Source organism: Cervus elaphus, chromosome 28 (assembly GCF_910594005.1).
Source record: "Cervus elaphus chromosome 28, mCerEla1.1, whole genome shotgun sequence".
NCBI lineage: Eukaryota > Metazoa > Chordata > Mammalia > Artiodactyla > Cervidae > Cervus > Cervus elaphus.
In genome coordinates this window covers 6,293,822-6,313,047 of record NC_057842.1, presented here as the reverse complement: position 1 = coordinate 6,313,047, position 19,226 = coordinate 6,293,822, and the positions used below count along the sequence as shown (strand labels likewise).

The window sequence follows — 19,226 nt, the reverse complement described above, 5'->3', positions numbered from 1 at the left end:
GAGAAGACTTTTGAGAGTCCCTTGAACTGCAAGGAGATCAAATTGGTCAATTGTAAAGGATATCAATTTTGATATTCATTGGAAGGACTGATACTGAAGATGAAGCTTTAATACATTGGCTACCTGATGTGAAGAGTCGACTCATTGAAAAAGACACTGATGCTGGGAAGATTGAAGGAAAGAGGAGAAGGGGGCAACAGAGGATGAGGTGGTTTGTAGCATCACCAACTTAATAGATAAACGTTTTCAGCAAATTCTGGGAGATAGTGAGGGACTGGGAAGTCTGGTGTGCTGCAGTCAATGGGGTTGCAAAAAGTCAGACACAACTGAGTGACTGAACTGAAACAATTGTAAAGTGAAATTGTATGTTTGCAATATGTGTATGTTAAATTTATATTTATACATTTAATAAATATACATTTATTTAATTTATTATATGTGTATATATATACTATTTATAAGTTAGATTTTTCTTAACTCTCAAATAGGAATTTTTATGGCTTTATTGACATATAATTGACATGTAGCATTGTACAGATTTAATATGTACAGTACAATGATTTGATACATGTATATGCAAGTATACCTCCAGGGTTTAATAGATTTGCTTCCAAACCACTGAAGTGATGAAAATGTTTGGATGTGATGGATGAAAACGTTTGGAATATTGCGAGAATTACCGAATTGTGACACAAAGACTGGAAGTGTGCTAATGCTGTTGGAAAAGTGGTATTAATAGACGACCAATTTAGGTTTGCCACTAATCATCAATTTGTGTAAAACATACATCATGAAGCATAGTAAAGTGCAGTATACAAGGAGTACCTGTGTTGTGAAACAATTTCCATGATAATGTTAGTACCTTCACCAACTCACATATTCACATTTTGTGTGTGGTGAGAACTTTGAAGATCAACTCACTTAGAAAATTTCAAATATACAGTAGAATATTGATGACTATATTCACCATAATGACCATAATGTGCATTACATAAGTACATCTCCAGAACTTATGTATCATGTAACTGGAATTTTGTTCCTCTTGACCACTTTAATCCATTTTCCTCTCCCTATCCCAGGAAATCAACACTAACCTCTGCACCTCTGAGTTCATTTTTTTTCCTTTTCTTTTAGATTCCCCATCTAAGTTAGCTTATACAGTATTCATCTTTCTTTGTCTGACATATTTCACTTAAAAAAACACCTTCAGGTTCATCCATGTTGCTGCGTATAGCAGAATTTTTTTCACTTTCATGATGAAATAATATGCATGCTTTATTAATACTAACATATAATATTGTTATATAGAGTATGTCATAAAAGCTATCATATATAATACATATTGTTATTTATCTCATATACAATAAATATTCTACTAGTGTGCTCTATATTATATGTAAGTATCTTAATTGCAATATAAAATTTATGTTATATATAAATTATTATAACATATAATCTTGTATAATTAATATTGACATAATATAATGTTCTAGATTATATATATGATTATGTAGAGTACAGTCCACTATAGTATCATATAATATCATATGATATGGTATAATACATACTATATATAATGATATATATTATATTGCACTTAAAATATCTATAAATATTCACATATAATTTATATATAATTATATACTTTAGAGATGTGTGCAATTATAAATAATGTATATGTAAACTATATGCACACATATGATGCAATATATATTATCATATTTGATATGATACATTTGCCATACTTTTAATTATGTAATATATGTAAGTCACACATGATTTACATATATTATTTTATATAGTATATGACTACATATATTATATCAGTTTAGTTCAGTTGCTCAGTCATCTCCGACTCTTTGAGATCTCATGGAATACAGCATACCAGGGTTCCCTGTCCATCACCAACTCCCATGCTTACTCAGTCTCATGTCCAATGGATCAGGGGTGCCATCCAACCATCTCATCCTCTGAAGTCCCCTTCTTCCACCTGCAATCTTTCCCAGCATCAGGGTCTTTTCCAATAAGTCAGTTCTTTGCATCAGGTGGCCGAAGTATTGAAGTTTCAGCTTCAGCATCAGTCCTTCCAATGAATATTCAGGACTGATTTCCTTTAGGATTGACAGGTTTGATCTCCTTGAAGTCCAAGGTACTCTCAAGAATGTTCTCCAACACCACAGTTCAAAAGCGTCATTTCTTCAGCACTCAGCTTTCTTTATAGTCCAACTCTCACATCCATACATGACTACTGGAAAAGCCATAGTTTTGACTAGACAGACCTTTGTTGGTAAACTAATGTCTCTGCTTTTTAATATGCTGTCTAGTTGGTCATAGTTTTTTTTCCAAGGGGCAAGTGTCTTTTAGTTTCATGGCTGCAGTCATCATCTCCAGTGATTTTGGAAACCTGCCCCCCCACAAAAAAAAAAAAAAAAAGCTGGAATCAAGATTGCCAGGAGAAATATCAATAACCCCAGATATGCAGATGACACCACCCTTATGGCAGAAAGTGAAGAATAAAAGAGCCCCTTGATGAAAGTGAAAGAGGAAAGTGAAAAATTCAATATTGGCTTAAAATTCAATAGTCAGAAAATTAAGATCATAGAATCCAGTCCCATCACTTCATGGCAAATAGATGGGAAAACAATGGAAACATATATAATTATATATATTAAATATATTGCATTATACATATAATATTAAATATGCCTGCAGAGTTGTGTTTGACTCTTTGCAACCGTATGGACTGTAGCACACTCGGCTCCTCTGCCCATGGGATTTTCCATGTAAGAATACAGTCTTCTGTTGTCATTTCCTCCTCCAGGAGATCTTTGAGACACGGGATCAAACCCACATTTCCTGTCTGTCCTGCATTGGCAGACAGATTTTTTACCACTGATCCGCCTGAGAAGCCTTAATAGTAAATGCATTATTTATAAAATTTATAATATTATTTAATTATTATATATGACTCTGGCATATAACTATTATATATAAAATAACATTATATACTTAAATGTATAATAACTAATTATATACAATTATATGTGTATTAGTAGAACATATATATAACATATAATATTACATATTATTTATGCTTTCCTGGTGTCTCAAATGGTAAAGAAGCTGCCTCTCATGCAGGCAGAAATATATATATATATATATATATATATATAAATAAATATATATATATGATTATATATAGCACAGTTATATAATATATAATGTATAATATTATGTTATATATTATTTGTTTAATATATAATTATAATATTTTGTGTTATGCATCATATTAAAATTTGTGACATATGATTTTATCATGTGGAGCACATGTAATATTTATCATATATTTGTTTCTTATTACTAATATGTGCAATAATATATAATATGTATCATATATATTCTTTGTTTTTGAGTAATAGTGGACACTTAGTTTGCTTCCATGTCTTTGCTTTTGTTTATAATGCTGCAATGGACATCAATGTGCATATATCTCCATGAGAGATGGTTTCTTTTCATTTCCCTTGTATATATACCAAGAAATGATATTGCATGAGTACAAAATAGCTCTATTATTGTTGTTTTTCTTTTTTTTTTTTAGGAATGTCCATACTGTTCATACTGAATATACACGTTTACATTTCCATCATCAAGTGCTCCCTTTTCTTCACATTATCACAGACACATAGTCTCACCGTGTTTTTGATTTACATTTCCCTGGTGACTGCTGAAAAGCTTTTTATGTATGTAATAGCCATTTGAATATTGTCTTTGAAAAAAAAGTCTATTTAAGTTATTTTTTCTGAGAGAATAGCATCGAAACATGTATATTATCAAGTGTGGAACAGATCACCAGCCCAGGTTGGATGCATGAGACAAGTGATCAGAGCTGGTTCACTGGGAAGACCCAGAGGGATGGGATGGGGAGGGAGGTGGGAGGGGGGATCAGGATGGGGAGCACATGTAAATCCATGGCTGATTCATGTCAATGTATGACAAAAACCACTACAATATTATAAAATAATTAGCCTCCAACTAATAGAAATAAATGAAAAAAAAATAAAATTTGATTTCTTTTCTACATATATGGGTTCTTTACATATTTTGGATATTAGCCTCATTAATTATGTGGTTTGCAAACATTTTCTCCCATTCCAGAAGTTGTCTTTTCTTTTTGTATGATGTATCTTTGCTGTACAGAAGCTCTTTCATTTGATGGACCTCAGTTGTTTATTCTTTCTTGTTTCTTTTCTTTTTTTTTTTAATGGTTCGTTTGGGATCATATATACCAAATCATTGCCATTGCCATGACCAATATCAAATATGTTTTTATCTTTATTTTCTTCTAGCAGTTTTGTTTGTTGTTTTAGGTCATATTTAAATCTTTACATAATTCAGGTTAAATTTTTTTAATGGTAAAGTATAGGGCTCCAGTTTCATTCATGTGCAGATGAATATCCAGTTTTCCAAATGAATTATTGAAGAGACTATCTTTCCTGCCTAGTAGCCTTACCTCCCTTGTCAACTATTAGTGGGTCATATGCGGATGGGCTAATTTCGTGACTCTCAATTTTTTTCCATTGTGCTGTCTGTTTTTAAAACAGCACCACTCTATTTTGAGTACTATGCTTTTGTAGTACAGTCTGAAATCAGGAACTGTTATGTTTACAGCTTCATTCTTTCTCAGGCTTGCTTGGACTATTTGGGATCCTTTGTTCTTCAATACAAATTTTAGGATGATTTTTTTCTATTTCTACAAAAAAAAATGATAATAAACCCTTGAAATCTTCATAGAGATTGCATTGACTCCATAGATAGCTTTGGGTAGTATGGGCATTTTAACTGTTTATTCTCCAATCCATGAGCACAGGTTTTATTTCCATTTACTTGTGTCTTTTAATATTTCTCTAATCAATGTCTTATAGTTTGCTGCATACAGATCTATGATCTTGGTTAAACTTATTTCTAAATATGTTATTATTGTAAATGGGATTGTCTTTGTTACGATAATTTATTGTTAGCATACAGAAGCATGGGTTTTTCTATGCTGATTTTGTGTCATGTAACTTTATTAAATTTGATTATTATCTCTGGTGGTATTTTGGTGGAGTCCTTAGGATTTTTCTTATATAAAATCATGTCACCTGCAAACAGACACAAATTTCCTTTGCAATTTTGGAGAGTCAAATTTCTTTTTCTTGCATAATTTCTCTAGTTAGAACTCTCAGTAGTACGTCGAATAAGAGTATTGAAATTGAACATACTTTTCTTGCTTCTGTATTCTTAGAGAAAAGCTTTCAACCTTTGACTATTGAGTATGTTAGTTGTATGCTCATCATATATGGATTTTATTATTTTAAGATACATTTCTTCTGCACACAGTTTTTGAGAGTTTTTGTCATACATGAATGCTGAATTTTGACAAATTAATTTTTATGCATCTTTTGAGATGTTCATGTTAGTGTTGTCTCTCATTCTGTTAATGTACTATATCACATTTATTGATTTCCATACATTAAACTATCTTCATATCCCAAGGTTGAATCCCACTTGATTATGGTATATGATCTTCTAATGTGTTTTTGAATTTGGTTTGCTAATAATTTGTTGATGATTTTTTGCATCTATGTAACATCCTTGTTTGTTTTTTTGGTATCACGGTAACACTGATCACACAAAATGATATTGAGAGGATTCTGTTTTCTTCTTTTTTGCGTGTGTATGAATTTGATAAGGACTGGTATTATTTCTTTTTGTTTGGTAGAATGTGAAGCCATCTAGCTTTGAAAATCTATTTTTGGGAAGTTTTTAATGGCTCACTCAAAGTCCTTACTATTTAATTTTTTTCTGTTTATATTTTTTAATTATTCATGATTCCTTCTTGGTCAGTGGTATGTGCTTAGGTGTTTAACCATTTTGGTTTATCCTATGTTCTTCAGTCTGTTCACATACACTTATGTATAGTAGTCTCCTATGATTTTTTGTTTGCATCCATTTTATTTATCCATTTTATTTGCATCCATTTTTATTGGGCTTCCCTTATGGCTCATGTGGTAAAGAATTTGCCTGCAATGCAGAAGACCTGGGTTCAGTCCCTTGGTTGGGTAGATCCCCTGGAGAAGGGAAAGGCTACCCACTCCTGTATTCTGGCCTGGAGAATTCCATTGTGTTCTGTAACATAATAATCCATAGGATTACAGAGAGTTGGACATGACTGAGTGACTTTCACTTTCATTTTATTTACATTTGTAGCTTTTTTTTTCATTTATAATTTAATTTATTTGAGTCTTTTTTTTTTTTTTTTTGTAATGTTTTGGTTGATATGTCTAAAAGTTAATGACTTTGCTTGTTTATTCAAAAAATGACATCTTAATTTTGTTCTAACAATCTCTTCTATTGTTTCTTGATTCTCTATTTTATTTATCTCTCATAATCTTTATTATTTATTTTCTTCTGTTAACTTTGTTCTTATTTTACTATTTTATAGTTCCTTAAGGCATAAAGTTAGGTTGTTTATGTCAGATCTTTTTCTTGTCTTATGTGTTTATTGCTCTACACTTCTCACTTAAAACTATTCTTGCAGCATCCCATAAGTTTGGGTATACTGTGTTTCTATTTTCAATTATTTTAGGATTTTAAAAATTTTCCTTTTGATTTCTTCTTATGATCCATTAGTTGTTGAAGAGTGTGTTGTTTAATGTATAAATAAATATATAAATATATGGAAAATAAATAATAAATATATAAATAAATTTTATAAATATAAAATAAAATAAATAAATATATATATGGAAAATAACTTTTTTTCCCCCTGTTACTAATTCTAGTTTTGTATCTTTATGCTCAAAAAATACTTGGTATAATTTCCTTATGTTTGAAAATAGTGAAACTTGTTTTGTGGTCTAACATATGATCTAGCATAGAAAATGTTTCATGTGCACTTGAGTTTTTCTGCCATTCTGGAATATTATGTAGGTATTTGGTAGATCCACTTGATCTACAATGTTCAAATCTAATGTTTCCGTACAGATTTTGTATCTGGATCTATCCACTTTTGACAATGGGGTGTTAAAGTCTCCAAGTATTATTGTATTGCTATTATTTCTCCTTTTAGTTATTTTTATACTTTCTTTATATACTTACTCCAGTGTTTGGTGCAGAAATATTTATGAATGCTATATCTTCATAATGATTTGATTCAGTATTATATAAAGTTTGATTTTTTTAACCAGTTTTTATTTAAACTCTATTTTGTTTGACATAAGCATAGCTACCCTTTCTTTCTTTTGGCTACCATTTGCTTGAAATATTTATTCCAATCTCTTCCCGCTCTGTCTGTGTCTGTCCTAAAAGCTAAAGTGAGTTTCCTGCAGGTAGCATATCATTGGATATTTTCAATTTTTTTCTGTGTATTTATCACTTCTTTTTCAAAATCACTATTTTTTAAAACTAGTTGGAATAAGATATTTTACATATAAATTGGATGTCAATAAGGTTCTTTATTACTAGCTTAAGAAGAATGAGTGAAAAAGAAATGGTACTATAAGAGGAGAGTATGATGAAAACAATACAATTTCAGATTCATATGATTTTAGTGATGATATATCTTTAGTGCCAACTAATTAAAACTTGTACAAGTAATACTTCTATTAGAGAATTACAAGAGAGTATGAAAAGAAAGTAAAATGATCTGAAACGTGAGTATATGGGTTTATGTCCTGGCCTTTTGAGAACTGAAGTATATGAACTTTTAACAAATCTCATAAGTGTTGCATTTTTATCTGAAGTATAAATGAAATATATAAGGACTTTATCAAGGATGCTGATAATTCAAAAGAAATGAATTAGACAAAGCTTTTGAACTAATTTGAATAATGATAACTTATACATATTCAAAGTGGTCCCTTTCTCTCTGTCTCTCTCTCTCACACACAAACACAAACAGTGCACTGGAGGGAGAGGGAGAGAGGTGTGGCAGCCTTATTATTAATATCTTAATTACAAAAAGAGAAGAAAACATCTCTATATTTTTAATACAGTTTCTAAATCCTGGTATATATGCTTAAAGTGAATATACATAGAATCATTAGGGATTCCATATGTTGCAATGATAGTTATAAGCCATGATTTGGGGTTGCAGTGTCTTTGAAAGGGAGCAGTTTAAGATACTTGTCTAGCACAGGAAGCAGAATATCTAAAATAAATCATTATCTTCCCCAAGAAATATAGCTGTTAAGTCAACAGCGAATTGTTTTTAAATCCTCTTCATACCATCAATCAAAATTATTTCCCTTTATAAAAAAATAAAAGCCTTACGAAATATTCATCAAAGCTGTGTCACATGATATGTCAAATCAGTTGGTTAGGGCTATAAAACTGTATGAATATGTATTTTGTGTCAGTCAAGTAGAAACCACAAAACTTTGGTATTGCAAAAATTTGTTCTCACTAATGTAACATATACTGACATGTGATATAAGAAATAAATTGCTTTCCTTTTTATAGACAGTTTTCTTGATTCTCTTGCTTCTTTTTATTGTCATTGTGGAACTGCTCATCATTGTCTTAATTCCACTGTTTGTTTACCAAAATTATACTTTCACAATCTTATTGAATTTCAGAGTCAGTGCAAGTTTAGTTTTGTAATATGTGACAGTTAATTAGTTCGCTGTCAACAATGAGATAGATGTTCACTTTCAAATGAATGTTTGTTTATCTCCACCCCTGGCACCTCACTCAATTCCAGAAGAAATAACACAAATGCTGGATTGCTTGCCATTTTTTAAATTTTTATATATAAACTGGGCAGTTAACTACAGGAGGGACTAACATTGCTATTTTCCATGTTTACTTTATTAGCAATTTATAAACACCTATAGTTAACTGCAATAAATGTGTTAATTTTCTTACAGATATGTGAGCTGTTAACTCTATAAGATTAGAACTAGCTTAACACAGTTAGTAGATATATCATATGTGAAACAATGTTCAGCAAATGTGTTTTACCCCACTTATAGAAAGAGAAAACTTTTAATAAGTGTATTAGTTTTGCCATGGTAATCCCCCACAAGGATGTGTATTTGATACACAAACACATACTTCAGAGGTCTAGAACAACAGAAGATCATTTTTCTCTCTCTCATCACATATCAAATGTATCTCTGTTTTTCATCTTTCTTCATCTCAGGAATAATGTTTTGAATATAATCAGTTTAGGGCAGTCAACCATCCCAGTTTGCTGAGGACTGAGTGCCTTCACTAGACACAGGGATTTCAATGCTGAAAAATTAAGTCCCAGACAAACAGATGAGTCGATCACTGTAAATCCACTTTAGCAATGCAAGTGAAATCATTTTAATTCAGAGGAGTCATATTTCTATTTCTGGGGTCACAAAGAGTCAGGCATGACTGAGTGACTGAACTGACTGACATTTCTATTTAATGATGAAGTTTACTTAATCCATTAATTCATTTGTAAAGTATTAATTCCAACAATTAATTTGGAGAGAATTAAAGCATCAACTAGCTAAAGGATCATTTCCATGTAAAATTGTGAGTCTTCTTTGGTCCAAGTAAAATTAACAGAGAAAAATTAGTGTTACCTCAGTACCTGGGATCAACCTAGAACTCTAGATAACTTAACGACAGAGAGTACTGTTAATTCTACTGGAAATTAGCTTTGATGTTAAAAAAGAGGTAACCTTAGAGCAACTGAATTCACAAAGACACTGATCTTGTCATACAAATGATTCTGAATTGGTAAATTATCTTTATCTTAGGCTTGTGAGAATCATTGAAGTAGTGTTTTAATGGACAATAAGTATTATGTTATTCACCTTGTCCACATGAAATCAGAATTATTAATTTCCTCCATTAATGACATTTTCAAACTTTCTACTCAAAAAGAAAGAAACAATTTATTTAAAGCCATCTTACTTGGAAAAAAGTACCACTATGCAGAAAAATGTTTATAAATTCGTGGTCAAATCAGTAAATAATTTTCCACAAATCATCTGATCATTACAGTGTTGTCACTTGGATAACATTCTCCACAATATGACAATTATCCCTAAGGAGTTCATCTGGAAATATGGTTCTTTCAACAAAGTAAAATGAATCCACCAAAATGCAAATTCGCCTCTTCTAATAAGAAGAGCTACACTATATTCTCATGGTTTCTATTTTGACTTGGCTGATAGAAAGCTCAGAGCTATTCAGAGATGAAGATTTTAGTTTACTTGCCTGAAAGCCTCCACTCTCAATCCCCTTATTTTACTTTATGTTCATGCGTGCTCAATCATGTCTGATTCTTGAGACAGTATGAACTGTAGCCCAACAGGCTACTCTGTCCATGGAATTTTATAGGAAAGTATACTGGAGCAGGTTGCCATGTCCCTCTCCAGGGACTCTTTCTGACCCAGAGATTGAACATACCACATCTTATGTCTCCTGTATTGGCAGACAGGTTCTTTATCACTAGTGCCACCTGAGAAGGTTGTATTTTACTTTACTAATGCTCCATTCAGCTGCTTTCTTTTATGTTCTTTTCATTGTTGTTGCATGTATGTTGGTATGAATTCTGACATGAACACACAAGTATGACACAAATCCATTGATACTGAAGGTTGATTAATACCATTTTTAGAGTTTAAATTCTGTATCTTGGTGTAAAAATGATGGATTGATGCTTTTGGTGATCTTAAGTCATAGACATGTATTATTCAACTGTGTTCTCTTGGAAGGCACTTAAAGTAATGAAATGATAACTTTTTTTCAGATTATTTCTAATATTTAGTGTTGATTTTGGTTAGGTATATGCCTATTTATTAATTTATATAAAGACTAATACTGTAAGATTCATAGTTTGTCTAGCCATTAGGAATTATATATTGTGAATCTAGGTAGAAGGCTGTCATAACCTGAAACAATGAGAACAAAGCTTACTTAGTATAATAATTGCATTAAAGGAAATGTCAGATGCTAGTGGTTCCTTGTGTCTCATGATTCAGCTGTGCTTCCCTCTCCCAAACTCATGGGGAATTTGCTTGTTGGAAATTAAGAGAAGTAGAAATGACTTATGGCATGTTTTAACCAGAATATATGGCCATAGTCTGTCTCCAGGGCTAAAATTTATTTTTGGATGTCTTATGTCATCCTAAGTTTTCAGTGAAGTAGCATGTGTTTAAACTTAATGATGGCTTGTGTGTGTGTGTATGTATGTGTGTGTGTTGTCCAACTCCCTGCTACCCCATAAACTGTAGCCCACAAGGCTCATCTGTCCATGGAATTTTCCAGGCAAGATACTAGAGTGGGTTGTCCTTTCCCCTTCCAAGGGATCTTTCTGAACCAGAAATTGAATCTGCATCTACTGCATTGTAGGCAGATTCTTTACCACTGAGCCCCCTGGGAATATAATGATGCCTTGAGTGTGACTTAAAATTGTTTATATTTAATTAATTTTATCTTTGAAAATACTAGAGATTGCTATATATAAATCATATTATTAGAAGATATGACCTGATCATATTAAAATATTTTCAAATAATATACATTTAAAAAACTAAGTTTGAACAGTAACCATGAAGAAAGATGCTATAGAAAAAGAAGTGAAAGGAAAGAAAAAGAAAAGTGATTTAAAAAACATGTCCTATAGACATTTATTAAAATCTTAGTGGTTGTCAAAATTAGCTGTGTGTTTTCCTATGCAAAAATTTCTATACTAAAACATGTTTCAATAAAGTTTTTAGCCAATTTATTGCTTCTCTTTTCTAGTATATATACACCCCAGGATGCACAAGAAATTCATGTTGGTTTGTGAAGAACACTTGCTTACTTCATCTGTATGCCTGGTACTGTGGAGCCATCAGCCATGATATTTATCAAGATGAAGTTACTAGTCCTCCTCATTTTAAATATGTATGGCAATTAATATTTACAGGTAATCCAGTTAAAGTGTATTTTCTTTTTAATTTGCTTAAGTCAGTTAAAAGTTTACAAAGTAGGTATATATTTTCTAATCACACAAAACACTGTAACTCAGAACACAAAATAAAGTAAAAATGCATTTAACACTCTATTCTCTGATGTGCTCCATTAAAAGACATGCATATGCTTAACATCTAACCAGGAATTCTGCTTGGTGAAAGGTATATAACTGTGAAGAAAATTAGAATTATCCCCTACTTACACAGATATAACTATTTTTAGAGGGACTTATTGGGCAAATAGTCACAATGATATGTGTGAGAGTGTGTGTGTGTGTGTGTGTGTGTGTGTGTGTGTGTGTGTGTGTGTAATTGAAGTAAAATGTTCCTACATAAAGAACTGGATGATCCTGAGCAGGTCAAGGCAGGTCAAGCTTGGTCAGGAGCCCCAGCTACAGAACTGGAATTGGGCATCCCCAAGTCTCCAGTGCTAGTTCTGGGTAGGGTTTTGTCCCTAAGCAGGGGTGTCAGATAGGTCTGAATGGAAGAAGTGGCTCACCTCAGCTGGGAACAAAAAGCAGTCCAAACCTATGCTTTGAGACTTGGAACCTGGCAAAATAATTATTCATTTCTTCCCCCAACACCTTATAATAACAGTTGAAGTGTTCTAATGGTAGATTGGGTGGAGTTACATCACCTGCAGAGAGGCTGAAGATTCCAAAGACAGATCTGTATTAGGTAAACTCACAAGCTTAAATCAGACAAGCTGATTTCTACAGAACCATCAGAGATCTCACAGTTTTCCTACTTGAATTTAAGATAGCATTTTTTTCCTTTTCTTTAGTTAGGGGAATTGCAGATGAATCAGGCAGTTCCTGAGAACTCAGGGAGAATAGTTACATTGCAAAGACAAAGAAGAAGAAGATATAAGCCCTGAATCTCTAGAGGGATCGAGGTGTTAAATGGTGAATTGGTCGAAACCAATAGCCCACAAGTAAGAAACTTATTTGTTAGAGGTTGCAGTCCTTTTTCAAGCTTCTTTTTGAGGAGGTATAGCTTCCAATTTGGAAACTGAGTGGGATCTCAGAGGACAATAACAATCAGCTTAGTTCGGTGTGCTTATCTAGGAGTTGGTCCCACACCTGGAGGTTCAACTTTTCTTCCCATAGTTTTACCATTGGAGAGGCCACAGTGAGTTCTTCCGTGGCAACTAGGAGCTGTAGAGCTCTGGGGGCTGAAAAGATTCCCACCACAAGGGTGGTCCCCAGCTTATTAAGTATATCTCTTCCCAATAAGGGAGTAGAACACTCAGGGGCCACCAGGAACTGATGCAAAAATGTCTGTCCATCCCAGCAACAAACAAAGGTGAATATTTTTGTAACTACTTTCCCTATAGCAACCAAAATAGTACAGGTTTGGGGGGAGGTTTCCAGAGTAAGAAGTCAGGACAGAGTAGGTAGCCCTAGTGTCAACAAATAAATTCTTGGACCTACCTGCCACATTCAGTTGCACCCTCGGCTCCAGCCCCATGATAGTTATCTGTGACAGGGTGCTGGCTGGAGTGGGCCATTCAGTCATGTTGAACCATCGTAGGGGAAGGAAATCTCAAGGATCTTGGGTCCTGAGAGTAGAGTGCCACCCAATATCCTGAATGTTGGCTTTTGTAGCAAGCAGTTTTAAGAGGCTGGCCACTATGTGGACTATCTCTAGCCCAATACCCTTCCTGTTTACAGATCTGGCATTTACCCTGTGCCCTGTCCTTTAAGGACTCAGTTCGTCATAGGGCATCTCTGGAGGGTGACCAGCATCTGAGCTAGCTTAGTTTCTCTTCTTTCCTTTTCCTGATCTTTGACTTCCCTCTCCTGTTCTCTGTTGTTAAAGGTATTGGTGGCTGTCTGGGCCCTTTCCAGAAAGGCAATAGGGTTCTTCTTGGGCTCCTGAGTAATTGCTGAGACCCAGGCATACCTAATTGTTGTTGGGCTTCTTTTCATCCTGCCTTTATACAAGTTAGAAAACGGTCTGTTTCCCAAATGTGCTCAGGATCATTAGAGTTCCAGTTGGGATCTGAAGAGATTACAGTTTTCCCACTGAATATGTATTGCTTGATGTGTGAAGGCCTGTAGCATATTTGGGGGGCTTCTTTTAAGATCCTACTGTACTTGGGGTCAGATAAGGTTTGATTGAATATGACCATGGCATCTTTCCATGTCAAGTCAAAAGCCTAAGTAGGGTGTTGAAAGGTATCTATATATTTGCCTGGTTTGTTTATTTAATTTCTCAGGTCTGGCTTGATCTGTCTTAGGTATAGGAGGGAGAAGGGCTTATGGACCCTGGTCAGTCCAAATTCCCTTCTCATTTCAGCCACGGGACATATCTGGGCTGGCTTTTGTGGAGGGGGTGCTCTGGGATACAGAGGCAATTTGAGGTGCAATGGGGAAAGAGCACCGGGCACCAGGCATCTTGGGAGCCATAGGAGGTGAGCCTTTTGGGGACTTTCTTCTCTTGGTTATATGGGGTCTAATGCCTTTTGCCTAGTAAGTTCATTTTTAGGGTATGTATTAATCCCATACTTAAGGCATAGTCCCTTCATGTCCTTAGTTGAAAACAGTTGGACATAGGGGACATCTATCCACTTCCCCTGCTTTTTGCAGAATAGTTCTATCTGTAAGACGGGGGACTATGGCAAATCTCTCTCCTGAGAGCCAGCCAATGGCCTGCCCCACTTTGTAGAGGATAGCGTAGATAAAAGGAGGAGCAGAAGGATGGGAAGGTAAAAGCAGTAGAGGTAAGTGCAGAGTTACCCACTTTATAACCTATCAGCAAATGGCAGGGGAAAAGGGGCTCAGTGCTTTGCTTGAACCAGTATGTAACTGGCATACAGCACAAATGTTGTCTTGCTTGAGGCAGACAAGTCTGGTCCATTCTGTGAACCCGTTATCCTTTCACAGGAGTCTTCAACCAGCAGACTCCCTAATGGTTTTTGAGTGCCTGACCTGTGCCTACACAGTATCAATTGGCCTTTTCCTCAGCACTAAGGAGACAGAGGAGAGAGTCCCCTCACCAGCTTGGGCAACAGCTATTGGGGCAGAGCAGACAGTGGAGCCTTCAGAGCATACCAGGGAGTAGTCCCGGCCAGGGCCCTTCAGTTGCATCTAAGTCTACCTGCCTGTTAACAAAGGAATAGAAGCAAGAAATCATAGAGGAGGACTCAGCAAGAATTATGGTCCTTCCAGACAAAAGAGTGAGGACCCTTATCTTTTTCAGAGACAGTCAGCAATCCAAATCCCATACTCACAGCAATCTGAGTCAGGGCACCAAATGTCAGGTTGGCTATTTTCTCTTCCTCAGTTCTTGCATTGTCACAACAAAAATTTGGAATGATGGACTAAAGGGTTTTCAACAACAAATTACAGCTCAGTTCAGCTCAAGCAGATGGGTATTTTATTATACAGACACTCCCAAGACATGAGAGCCGGTTGGCCTCAAATGAGTCATCCTCCTCATGCCGATCCCTCTTGGCTTCCCCTTTTAATGCTTCCTATCTCCTTCTTCTGGATACGCCCTATACAAAATAGGGCTTGTACCCACCACAAAGCAATGAAAAGGAAAGCAAGTGGGCATGTGCTCAAGGCCAACTGACACTTCCAAGTTATATAACAGGCTCTGTTGTTTATATCTTCCCAAAGTTCTGTCTGTTATAATCAGGTGAGTATATAATATATTTATGAATATAAATTAATAATGTATATATTATATTTATGGATATTTATTAATGCTTAATGGATTCCTAACTGCCTAAGTTTACTTAGAAAACCCCTGTGGTTAGTTTGTTTCACTATGTGTTTAGGGCACATGTGCAGAAGTTGGAAAAGTCTCTATGGTCATTTTTGCAGCATTATCTGTGAGCTCTCCTGGGTTTGTCAGGGATGGGGTTTAGAGATAAACTTGCATCCCTTTCAGCCAGGCCACCCCTCATTTCTCATGCCTAACTTCCTATCTAATATTTCCATGCAAACACAACCAAAGCAACTGTTAAAAAAAAAAAAAAAAAAAAGAAAAGAAAAAGAGAAGAAAATATGGACAATTAAGAGAGTAGGTTGGGAGATCAGATAAAGTTTCTATTTAAAAAAATGACACTTTAATAGGGATATAGAGAATGACGCCATGACAGAGAAGTTGAAAGCCTCACTCTAGATTGAGGGAATTTTATTTTAAAAATTAAAATCTTTCAAAAGCTACAAAGTTTCAGTTCTGCAAAATAAGTTTTAGATATCTGTTATAGATATGGTCTATGAGTAGCAATAATATATTGTGTATTTAAATTTTTTCTAAGAAGACAGATCTTAGGTTGAATGCTCTCACAACAAAAAGGGGGGAAAAATTAAACAAACAAAATTTTGGAGATGATAGATGTTTATAACATTGTTTTTTATGACTTTATGGCTGTATACTTATGTCTAAAGACATAAGTTTATATATTAAGTATCTCCATCTTTTAGTATGTCAATCAATCTCCAATAAAGTACATTAAAGAAAAAAAAAAAATCCTAGGAAGAGACTGTCCTTTGAAGTCCTGGCTGAAACTCTGAGAACAAGAATAAAAATAAGACTTGGGGAAGAAAGCAATGCCCAAACTAAAATGCTGAGTTAATTTTAAATATTTTTAAAAAGGAATAGAAAGCCCTTGTAAACTAGGAAAAAAAAAAAAAAAAAAGATCAAGCAGAAAAACAGATGGGGGGGATGGGGGATTTATTAATACTTGTGGTCATACTGTGAGGTGATGGAAGGTCTTGTTTATGAATTGTATACAGAGAACACATGATTCAGCCATCAAGAGGAATTCTGGTTTCTTGGCTTTAACTCTTGAAATAAAATAAATGCAACACTTATTTGATTAAATATATTACTAATTATTTTATACAAAGACAGTTCCTATTCAAAATCTATTTTGATAAGCATAATCTTCTGTTTGATTACACTTTGGATGCTATTTGACTTAACAGGAAAAATGATCCATATTCTTGAAACTGCATGGCACTTCAATTAATTATTTTGAAAAAAAATATTTCCTTTATCAATGATTTTTTGGTTTTACAGTTTACCAACAATCAGCATATTAATGTTTGTTAAGTCTGTTATCAAGCAATGACTAATTTTATTCAACCTCCAACAGCTACACTTATATGAGTACCATTACATTAAAACAGTGCTAATGCTAATTAACAGATCAGTCTTTTAAACAGAAAACATGGTAATTTATTTCAACATTCTCATAAAATGGTGTGCTGGAGAGTTAACAACACCTCATGACAGAAACAGTTAGTGGTTAATTAAGCAAATCACACTCAAAACCAGAAGTGATGGAAAAGAGCAATGACTTGTTGATTATATCATCATAGTGCAAAAAGGACCTTCAGAGGCTCTGGTATCAGTTCAGTTTAGTTCAGTTGCTCAGTTATGTCCGACTTTTTGCGACCCCATGGGCTGCAGCACACCAGGCTTTCCTGTCCACCACCAACTCCCAAGCCTACTCAAACTCATGTCCATTGCAATGGAAATGCCATCCAATCATCTCATTATCTCTGGTATGAATACCTATCATTCACAAGTATAATGTGAATCACAATCAAACCAAACAAACAAGAATAACATATGAGGCTGGAAAAGTTACCTGAAATATCTGGTCTCAGGACTGTTCAGGGATTTTTAAGATTTCAGTGGTCTTCAAATTTTGGCCACATAGCATAAGCACCCAAAATGTTTTTAAAACATACTCCTAGACTTTCACTATGAAGGAGTCAAACTGGAATTTTGCAGCTGTGAGGTGGACATAGATCTTTAGGTCTCCACAAAATATATCTTATATGCAGGGTGAGAAACATACCCTACTATTACCAGCAAAGTCAGTTTATGAACTTCAGAATCTGCAATGTTTTTATACTCGATTTTCCTTTCTCTCGAAGTACAAATAATGCAATATGAACAATCACTTAATTTTAAACATTAAAAATATTTGAGGACTGAAAATGGGTAAAGAGAATATACAACAATAAAATAACAAATACAGATTTTGAGAAAAATAAGGGGAGTAATAGGAAATCTAATCACTAGTGGAATAGTCATCTCTGAGCAAATGTAGTTATTTTATGAGTGAGAGTGGTATGATGTATATTTCCTAGGACACAGGGCAATATGAAGTCAAAATTGCTCATGGGTAAATCAGCTTAGAGCAATTATCACAGAAGTAATGAAATCATATTTAGTCATTACCGCTTCATGAATCTAAGTTCTGAACTTATGGAACATAGCTAATTATCACAAAATAAGAATTATATGACCTCCACATGTGAGTATTTAATGCCCTGGGCTGTCCAAGTGAAAGAAACCAGGGTGATAAAGCTCAATAGTCAAAAAAATATTTGAGAAAAGCCATCCAAATTCTTTTAAATATCAGTACAGACAGTGTAATTATTCTCAGTAAAGTTTTGAAAGTAAAACACAATTTAGGATAATATTTTTTTTAATATGTAAACAGAATTACACATTTTATGTAATTCCTATATATATATAAATTTTCTGGTTGTTCTTAAAAACTTATTTTCGGATAAAACATCATTGAAAAGGGATATTAAAAATCAAATGTAAATTTGCATGGGGTGCATTAATTTTACCAACAATAAGATTACTTTAAATAAGAGATTTTTCTACCAACTAAATGAAGCATCTTACACGCCCAATCAATTCTTGCCAATGTGACTGCTCCACAAAGAAAGGATGGTAATTAATTAGAAAAAGCCCCTTCAAGGACAATCGGTATATGGTGCACAACTTGGGAAAGAGCTGACATGCACTGTTTCTTTTCAATGTCATCATCTATGTTCATTATATGTATTATTAGATTTGAAAAAAGGACATACTGACAGAGTGGATAATGAGTTGTGAAATGAAATAAGATAATTTGAATCATGGTTAGGAAAAGATGAAATCATAGCAAAAAAAAAAAAAAAAGAAAGATAAGTTCACTTTGAAAATCTTTCTTTTTAAAGTTTGTGATCCTCATTGGTTAACTACATTAAACATATACATTTACAACATGTAATATATGCCAGTGAACTGTTCCTAAATGAATAGTGATGTATTTGTGAATTGATATTGCAAAGCAATATCTACTTTGAACTCTCTTCTCTTTTTTTTCTTCATGAAGTAGTGGATCATATTTGTGATAGAAGATGCATCAATATTTTAATTATAATCAACTCATTATTAGTTACTTTGCAGTTTTACAATGATTACTGTGAGAGTAA

At 33.9% G+C, this 19,226-nt stretch overlaps 1 protein-coding gene across 1 annotated transcript in view; it reads left to right on the top strand.

Annotated features, from left to right (window-relative positions):
* EYS (eyes shut homolog) overlaps positions 1-15,047 on the top strand; it is a 237,920-nt gene extending 222,873 nt beyond the window's left edge. The window contains 3 exon segments of the mRNA XM_043889809.1: positions 11,770-11,935; positions 14,283-14,397; positions 14,870-15,047. Of these exon segments, the coding sequence (XP_043745744.1) occupies positions 11,770-11,935; positions 14,283-14,397; positions 14,870-15,047 (459 nt within the window).
* Positions 15,048-19,226: the final 4,179 nt, after the last annotated feature.